General features: G+C 37.3%; 1 protein-coding gene across 2 annotated transcripts; it reads right to left on the reverse strand.

Annotated features, from left to right (window-relative positions):
* Window positions 1-227: 227 nt before the first annotated feature.
* On the reverse strand, window positions 228-7,102 carry LOC131165431 (glutamate receptor 3.4-like). Of its 2 annotated transcripts, XM_058123251.1 has the most exons (7): window positions 6,813-7,102; window positions 5,690-6,094; window positions 3,571-4,910; window positions 2,980-3,257; window positions 2,536-2,567; window positions 2,009-2,418; window positions 228-1,013 (listed from the first exon to the last, which is right to left on the reverse strand). In XM_058123251.1, the coding sequence occupies exons 2-7, from the start codon at window positions 6,021-6,023 to the stop codon at window positions 582-584; spliced, it is 2,826 nt and encodes a 941-aa protein (XP_057979234.1). In that variant the 5' UTR covers window positions 6,024-6,094; window positions 6,813-7,102; the 3' UTR covers window positions 228-581. The 2 variants fall into 2 exon arrangements, with proteins under 2 accessions (XP_057979234.1, XP_057979235.1); XM_058123252.1 differs by lacking the exons at window positions 228-1,013; window positions 2,536-2,567 and having other exon boundaries at window positions 1,896-2,418; window positions 2,964-3,257; window positions 6,813-7,061.
* Window positions 7,103-10,155: the final 3,053 nt, after the last annotated feature.

The following is a 10,155-nucleotide window of genomic DNA, read 5'->3' on the forward strand; positions in this document are numbered from 1 at the left end:
TTTGGGAGCTATGGCCTCCCTGCTCGGTGTTTGTGTCAAATTTATTTGTACATATCCCTTTGATCAGTATACATTTACCTTTTGATAAAATAAAAATAATAATAAAAAATAATAATAATACTAAATGACAAATATAACCTCTAACACTTGTAAAGAAAAAAATCATATGCACAATTATACCTAAAATTTAAGGATATTAAGTAGGTATGTCTCGTGCACAAGAAAACTTTGCAGCCGAAAGAAATCTTCCGTTTCAATATACCCTTCAGCTCCATCAAGAACAAGAAGGTGCAGATGTAAAGAACTCTCTCCATATTAAAAGTTCCATCCTCCAAAAGAAAAAATAGAAGTACAGACATCACGGTAACATACAACAGAACAAATATAGCCGATACTTTCTCAAATTCTTCCAAAAGCTTCTCATAACCATTTTCTTTCTACCTGCCCAATTTCTGATATGAGGAAAGGAACCTAATTTCTGATAGATCATAGATGTGTATTGGGTGTTTGAACACTTGGAAAATCAGTAGAGAGCACAGCAGCCAAATCAGGAGGGGACATTCTTAAGCAGGTGAATAGGACTACCCATCTGCGCTCTGACTAGCTTCTTGTTTTGTTTCCCTAGGATTCCGCTTGAACATCTGTTTGATCTCTTCTTCCTTCTTATCAATGAAGTCGATCACGTCCCTCAAGCTGGTGCAGCGGGAAGGGGGTGTAGGCCTGGAAGGATCGACCTCAGTCTCCTCCTCATCATCTGGGCTATATTTACGGTACTGACAGAAAATTCTACAGAAAAACACAGTAAGAGAGAGGATGCATGCAATGCCACATATGAGGAATAAGCCCCAAAAGCTTGAGAGAGACAATCGACTGTCTTCATCATTGTTGGCTTGTGCAGAGCATGAGCTGCTCGACAACCATTTGTCATGGATTCTTTGTAGATCACCATTTTCAGAGAGTTGAAGTATAGCTGTTGACAAGTCGACCGCAAGAGGGGAGTCCCTCTGGAATGCCTGATGTAATAGAAATTAAACAAGAGGAATTTTTTTTTAAAACTCTATTAACCAAAATCTAAATGTCAACCATGCTCAAGAAATTATGATGTACGTCCTTAAATTATAAAACATGACATAACATAGCACATTTTGATTGGATTTTAAACTATTAGCTTTTGATCATTGAAAATGCAAAAATATTGAGAGTTCTATGCAGACTACGGGATATGAAAAAAGATAATACAAAACATCATGAAGGAAAGAGATTGCCAGTAATATAAAATTCAAGATGAATGAAAATATTAACCTTTTCTAGGATATCCAATAGCATACTTGGAGACTATTGTGATAAAAAAAGAAAATACAGATAAACAAAACAATTATTTGAAAGGAGATAGTAGTGTGGTGAAGCATAATGACAAAGTCAAATTTTTTTTTTTTTTGTTAACCACGACAATGTTGAAATCTCCGACTCTTCTCACATCATAAGAAGGGAACTCATTGCCTTTGCAACCCTTATTTTTTACTATCAGTGCTCCAACACAAGTCAGTTAGAACCAGCTGCTGAAGCCACATTAGCTAACAGCACAAGTAAAAATTTCCATTAGATTGCAAGTCTGAGAGCAGGAAAGTAATTAATTAGCACATAGAATCTTGTGCCAGCGCAAGGGTGTGCAATTAGGACTATTCAAACTGTATCTTAAAATTAAATATCTTCCTTTTTCTTTTTTTCAAAAATCACCTATCATCGTTTATATTTCCGCAGCCATCAAAATCTTGATGATATATTAGCCAAGTCTTAAGGCAAAATCTGAAAATTTACGCAACATTAGTGCCATTAAGAGCGATCTCATACATGGCATAAAAGAATTATAATAGCATCATCCAGTGAGTTCTTCCTATCATCAATGTCCATTTAAGGAAATCTTGGCATGTAAAAGAGATTTGCATAATCATTGCGGTTACTGCTATAGCAAAGAAATGTTCAGGTTAGACTAAGGATTGTTACTTACAAATCCCCATCCACTCTTTGTGAACTCCTGTCCCACGGTCCTGAATGCACACTTGGTGCTGGACAGGAAGAGCTCAATATAGGGGAGCTCATCAACAATGGCAGCAACGCCGCCATCTTTTGGTCCATTCTGAAGAGCAGTAGCATACTCTTCCTGGCTTTTCAACTTAACAAGCCTAGACTCTGCTATGTTGAGCTCATTGACCAGATAATTCCATGAAAATGACCCATCTTGAACCCCAATTGGATCAGTACTTGAGATCAAGCTATCTATCCCTTCAATCCTTGTTGTTAACTGCTGCACTGTGAGTATTGAAGTCAAACTAGCTGTGTAGCTTGAATTAATAATTAGCACGACAAATAGCCACAAGATCAGCACCAAGCGTCCAAGGGAGCTCACAGTGTTTTCTCCTGGTCAAATCAAAGCATTAAAGGACATTAGAATTCCTTGTTGTAGGTTAAATATATAGTATCATTCTACAAGAAAGATTAAATCATGAATTCAATATTAGAGTCAATTTTACTTACTGTGAGCAAAAAACATTGTTGAGAAACTGAACCTGCAAGAGTAGAAACCATCTTATTATTGGTCCTCCGATGTTCAAAAAAAGCTTGTAAAACCAGAGCAGCAAAACCACACATTGGCCTTGGCAAGCATACAAGGAGCTAGGTGGGTTTTCTATTAATTGAGATGACTAGGTCTGTGCCTGGCAATGCAATATGGTAATGGTCAAATTGAATTCCCTTTTTATTTTTATCTATTACAATGGGCAACAGCTATTTGTATGTTATTATTGCCATATATCTTCTTGATACGTGAGTCATTTTTCACAGGGTGAGCTGCATAGATGCCCAGGCAAAAGCAGGGTCCATCAAGTAGAATAGGGTCTTTGTCTCTTTGACATCACCTACTTAAGGTGTGCAGTGGATTTCTTGAAAAAATAAGCTTTGGGCACGTTGACAAATACTGACCAAAAAACTGTTATAAGCTGTTGCCGTGGTGTGCCACGAAATTCATGGTTCATCCGGTGCTCAAGAATCCAAACAACAGCTCCCACAAAAATAAAAAAGGCGCCGGTCACAAACCACATTTGTACGGTAAATGGCTTGAGGAAAGCCCAAGCACTGGATTTCATCTCTCTCACAGGCACTACCACTGTAAGTCCAGATTCCATATAAGGCTGTGTAAAATCCACTATCTTGGTCCTGTTTGTGACAATGGTTACGTCCCCAACAGCTGCATCAAATTTCTGAAGAAGAAATGAATCAAGGTAAATTGTAGAACAATTTTTTAAAAAAAGGCCTCTAAAAGCCCTCAACCATACTATCAAAGTACAAACAAAATAATGCAAGTGGTCATACCAGAAAAATCTATACCAATACGTAAATGGTCACAATGATATCAAAGCCACAGCTTATTGGCATTCTACCTAGGCCAGGCTCAAGCTTTCTATGAGCAACTCAGGTTATAAATTATCTTAAAGAATAAATAGAAAGACAATAAGCTTTCTATGAGCAACTCAGATAACAAATTATCTTAAAGAATAGAAAGCCTATACTTACATTTTGAGAAACATCATACACTAGATTATTGTAGACAGGATTTCTTGAACCATCTCCATATAAAACATAGTTGCGTGGGACAGCATAAGGCAACAAGGTTACTGCAGCCTCAAAGATATCAATACAGTATCCCCTTACTCCAAGGGGACCCTTGTCTTTTCCCACAAATTCTTGATAACTTACTCGGTTTGGCACAGCAATTCTCAGTGGCTTCCCATTGTTGGGAAACACCCATCCACGGGGCTTTATTGTCGTTTCACCAGGCCATATGACACTGTAGAGTTGTTGATTACTGGAAGAAGTGTTTGGGGGCTTCATATATAATATTTCTGGAGCAACAACTGATAGGCCCGAATAATTTGACCAAAAACCAATCCTGCGGGATGCAGTGCCACCAATGTTAAGAATATCATATGCAGGATGAATTCGATTCTTTTCCGAATCGAATTGAATCTGACCAGTCAGACCTGTCAAGTTCATTTCAATTAATTTTGCACGCAACTGCTGTCCTCCATTAAAGATGCGGAGTGCTGCTAAGTGTAGTGCACTTCCATTTCTGTTCTGCAGCCTGGGATCATTAGAGAACGAAATATTTCCACCTTCATTGAAAAAGATGTCAAGTGCATGAGCAACTAACAAGACAGAATCATATGCATAAAATGCATAAGAATTCAAGCCTGAGTTCCCTCTATATTTTAAATTGCTCCACCTTGACAGGAAATTCTTCTTGATATCAGAATCTGGGGTGTGATGGCGTAGTGCAAGAACCCCTTGCACGAGATCCATTGTTTCAGGGCTAACCGGATCTGATGCATCTAATATAGATGGAAGCCAATCTGTAGCAATCCAAACATAACCGCTTGTCGTCATCCCGAGCTGCTTAGCAACTGAAAAAATTGTTAGACCAGAGTCAGGATTTACGTGTACAACATACACTCGAGATTCCATCAGGTTTACTCCAACTAATAAGTCATTGATTTCACTTCTGGAGGATCCAGGACTGAAGGCAGCCTTATAAGAAACCTTGGCACGCTTCTTTGCAAGGGCATCGCCCAATACAGAAATCCCACTTCTTCCATAATCATCATCTACAAAGATGGCAACCACCTCCCTCCATCCATAAAACACAACCAAATCAGCAATTGCATACATCTGGAAGTAGTCATTTTGTGTAGTACGCAGGAAGTATGGATACTGTAGTGCAGAAAGAGTGGGGTCTGTTGCCCCAAATGATAGAAGTGGCACATGAAGTTCATTAACTATATTAGATATAACATGAGCTATTCCAGATGACTGTGGACCAATTACAGCAACAACATCGTTCTCCATAAGCTGCAAAGCTACAAAAGCAAGAATAGCCCCGTCAAAGTTTTCGCACAGAGAGAGAGAGAGAGAGAGGTAGCAAGATTGATTATTCATAATGTATATGAGATTTTGAGTTAGGAAGTACATGCTTTGAACTAAGTCTCCTAAATTTTGAGAATAAATGATACAGGAAAAATGTGATTTCTTTTTGAAATGCTAGAACTCTCTCTTTTCATTCCCCTTTCATTTGGACTGAGGTTCAACTGAACAGATGGCTGGAGGCTATCCAATAAATGCTCCTGGAATAATATATAGATATATGCTTTCAATTGCCCAATAGATGGGCCTTTTTTAGATGGATAACTTTAAATATGCTTCTACTCCATTATATTGGATATGGATAAGAAATACCATACTTTTTTGCATATATAATAAATTAAAGCTGCACACCACCATTCAATTCTGTATAAGATAAACAGTGATGACTGAACTAACCAAAGACAGAAAAAGGAAAAAAAATGGCTACAGGCTACAAAACTTCCATTATTCCTCAGATTCAGGAGGTGGAGGGATGGCTGGGAAGGAGGGGGAAAGGATATTGAGAAAGAGTACTATAAGATACCAGGGTGCAGTGCTGTAGGATAGAACTCGTAATATGAGGATTGACAACAGTCCATTAGTCCAACATTTCAATTTGAGCTATGAAGGTCCAGCTTTTCAATCCGAGGAAAAGGGTTTCTGAATTCAGTTCTTTTCTTCTTTATTTCTTTCTTTTCCCTTTTTTTTTTTTTTTTTTTTGGGGTTTAGGCAGTACCTTCAACAGTTCCTAGAAATCCACTGCAATTTGTATCGTGAAAAATAACATTCAACTTTGTCCCAGCCAGTATGCTTGAATTGGAATTAACATCATCTATGGCAGCTTGGATCCCCGGCCTTGCTGCTCTCCCGATGACCGAATTAAAAGTAAACAGCACTCCAACATTAACAACACTAGGCCTTGAGCTTGACGAAGAAGCACTGGCATTTTCAGCGAATCCAGCCCTACCCTTGACTTCCTTTGGGGCCAACATACAAAGAATGATCACGGGCAGTGCTCTCAACATAACCACTCTTCCTGACCTTCTAATCTGGAGAAGGAGTATCTCCATCTCTAAGAATGGCCGCACTTAATTGGCTTATTCTTCAGCTCATTAATACAAATGCACAATAAGCGCCTGGGCTGTATCATATTTCATCATGTCAGCATCATGTTGACAATTACTGAATAAATTATGATTCAGACTATAGAAGAGTACAGAATAAGCTATGATTCAGAGTATGGAGGATTCAGATCAAAACAGAAGATTGAAATTCTCAGAACTAGTTTCTCCCCCGGCATACCAAACGTGTAAAAACGCGTATTGTACAGTTAAGAACACCGCACCAAAGTCAAATGACTAGGAAGTTGAAAGTTGTTAAATTGGGAGAAAAGTTTATTTTTCTCTATTGATTCACACATAATACAAGGATTACAGGGTATATATACATAAGAGAATTGGAAAAAATGGAAAGTATATATTGTGCAGGAAAGTGCATATATCTCTAATAAAAGTAGAAACCCATAATAGGCATATTCAACACGACAGAGACAAGAAGAAAATTCAAAGAAAGTGCGCCGAAATTGAAACTAGAGCAACCTGGATAGCAGATATTGACACCCAGGTGATGAATCCCCAGCAGAACCATAAATATCTTGTATACAGTAACAGATGATACCCACAAGTCTCCAACTTCTAAATATTAAAATGCCCACTCAGAGTACTATATTCACTCAACCATAGATAAAATATTAGAAAAATAACAAGTGGGTGACCCAAGATTCAGAGTACCATCGATTAAATTAAAGAACCAACATCCATAGATGAAAATGGAAAAGAGTGAAAATCAAAGAGGCTTACCCAGAAGGAGCTGTCTGGACGACGGCAAAGAGAGGTTGCTTGAACCCCACAACCATATATAAAGCTTTTAACAGTTCATTCCAGTTCCTACGCTCAAGGAGACAAAACATAGTTGCGTTTCACCTTCAAATATACCCAGAGAGAAAAAAAAAAAGTGACAGCCTCGGCGACAAACAGTCCTCACGCTCAAGAAAAGAATATCACTCTCTGTCTCTCTCTCTCTCTCTCAGACTCTCTCTCTTCTGCAAGTCTGTTCATACTTCATACGAAAAAGAAGTAACCACGGTTTCCTCCGTCATCTCTGGCATTTTTTAAATTGAAATAATAATAAAAAATAAAAGAAAAATATCGACGTGGGCTACGATCAAGCCACGTCAGGCGAACTCAAGAAGGATCCACGGTGGCGTTCCCAGACACGTCATCAGATGCTCCACAGTGCACAATTGTGGGCCCGTGGTTACAAGTATGAAACACGTGGGTGGCGCTCGTACAGTGTGTCCATATCTTAGTTTTTTTTTTTTTTAAATATTTGACCAAAATAAATATATCATTAATTGTAAATTATAATTCACCATACGGTCCATGCCTTGATCGTGCTACCCGCTAGATTAAGTGCACAAAAATTCTGCACAATTTAATAATTTAACTTTTATTAAATTATTAATATCTGACCCACACCTTTGGGTTAAATCTACTTAAGTCATAGTATCTTTAGTGAGGTATGATTAACAATATAATCGAGCTAACATAAATTAAAAATTAGATTAAATACATTTTCAATGTTGTCTTTTGAATAAAATTAAAATTCAAAAGTATAATTAAATACGTTGAGCTTAATGATTCGAGATTTTTGATACTATATGAAAATTAAGATTTGATTTATTAGCGTGTTGTCCTATCCGAAAGGGAAGGAGGATCATGGGGGAGTGTCAAAATAAGAGAAGTGGTATATTGCAAGAAACAAAGAAGGAAAAAACGCAAAATCTTGGAGAGGAAATTTGAAACTCTTACTTTTATTATTTCTTGCATATAATGTACATCAACAGACTTCGTATATATACACATAAGAATGATATCTAACTAACCAAATAACTGCTAATTAACAAGAAACTAATAGAAACTAACTCAACAGACTCGCAAATCTTTGACAGTTACAAGGCAAACTGTCGATAGTTTCATAAAGAGAGCAAAAAGTCGATAAATTCATTTGTAACTGTCGATAGTTATTGCAACGGTTTCAGGTAGAGAACAAACTGTCGATAAATTCATTTGTAACCGTTGACGGTTTGTGTCCTAAAGTTGACTTCACCATGTCAAGGCATAAATTTAATACTCCCCCTCAAGATGGAGTGTAAATAATTATAACACCCATTTTGGAAAGAATATTATAGAAATGATAGTAACCAAAGGGCTTAGTCAATCGGCTAACTGACTAGCGGAAGAAACATGTAATGCTTTCATAGTGCACGTCAATAGTTTTTCTCTAACAATATGACAATGAATGTCAATCTGTTTTGTATGTTCATAAAAAACTAGGTTGGTAGTTATGCAAGGCAGCCTCATTGTCACCAAAAAAAAAAACCACAGCAGGTTTATAATAGGTGACAAGTAAATCGTTCAACAAATGTTGCGGCCAAATAATTTCACATGTAGTCATTGCCATGACACTATATTCAGCCTCTGCTGTAGACCTAGACATTATATTTTGTTTCTTGGGTTTCCATGAAATGAGGAGTTGTCCAAAAAACACACAAAAACCAGTAATGAATTTTCTAGTGTCTCTACATGCAACCCAATCTACATCACAAAATGATTTAAACTGTAAATCATTTGTTGATGGAAAGAATAACCCTTAACCAGGATTGCTTTTAATGTATCTCAAAACACGATGAGCAACAGCCAAATGAGTTTCAATGGGATTTGCAACATATTGACTTAATATTTGAATAGAAAATGACAAGTCATGAGGTTTCGTAATGGTCAAGTAGAGAAGTCTACCTACTAATCTTCTGTAACAAAGAAAATCTGAGAGAGACTCTCCTTCTATTTTAGATCATCTCAAGTTCTGGTCCATAGGAAATGAAGCTAGTTTACATGCCAAATACCCTAAATCAGACAATATTTCAAAAGCATACTTCCTTTGTGAAATCGCAATGCCTTTTGTGGAACGAGCAATCTCAAGACCAAGAAAGTATTTCAAAGGTCCGAGACCTTTGAACTTAAACTGAGAATGGAGATACTTCTTTAAATCAGCTACAACATCATCCTCATTAGTGATAATGATGATATCATCTACATATAGCAGCAATGCAATGGACGAATTATTTTTCTGTCGAGTGAACAACATGTGATCAACTGAAGATTTAACAAAATCATGAGCTAGCAAGGCAAATGAAAACTTGGAGAACCACTATCTTGATGCGTACTTTATTTATTTATTTTTTTAAAGAAGGAGGGCGACACCTCCATTTATTTATTGATGTACTCTCACTTTTGGCGAAGGAATACCGTGGTTACAAGACAAGCATTGGGGGATTACAGATAAAAAACATTAAAGACCTCCCAAAAACAACACCAACAACCACCCAACACAGGACTACAAATCCAAACAAAACTAAATAAGAAACAAATCTAAGTGGACCTAACAAAAACAAAAACAATAAAATAAACTAAAATCAAAAAATCAATTACAAAAGGAAATGAGACCCAACCTATCCATCCAAAGAATACCTTTCAGAGAACGTGATAAAAGATGTTGTTCTTCGTAGATGACATTGTTTCTCATTTCTCCTAGAGCGAGAAAATTAGCCGCACTATTGTCTTCCCTATATTGATGGATCACCATAAAATTCACTCCTTCTAACTCCGCCACAAGGTCCTCCCAAAAATTCCAAAGATACCACAAGGTACATCTATTGTAGTGACCCAAAGAATAACATTATTTTAATAATAAAGAGAGAGGAAAATTGAAACGGGAACAAAAGGAGGCAGTAGCGTTCGTCTACGACATTGCATTTTGGAGATAATATTAATAATAATAATAATTTTAAGGAGATGCCTGGATTCGTCGACAAATACAGGGGTTCATCGACGAATACAGGGGTTCGTTGATGAATACAGGAATTCGTCGACGAGAAAATACCAAGCGAGGTTTTTGGCTGCTCTGAATTTCGTCGACGAATATAGGGTTTCGTTGACGAATTTAATGAAGGACTCGTCGACGAGGTGACGTGTCTCATCAACGAGGTGACGTGTCTCGTCAACGAATCAGGCCCTATAAATAGCTAAAAATCTGATTTTTATCACATTTCAACGCTTTTCTCTCTCCTCTCTCTCTCTCTCT

This window comes from Malania oleifera, chromosome 10 (genome assembly GCF_029873635.1).
Source record: "Malania oleifera isolate guangnan ecotype guangnan chromosome 10, ASM2987363v1, whole genome shotgun sequence".
Classification (NCBI taxonomy): domain Eukaryota; kingdom Viridiplantae; phylum Streptophyta; class Magnoliopsida; order Santalales; family Ximeniaceae; genus Malania; species Malania oleifera.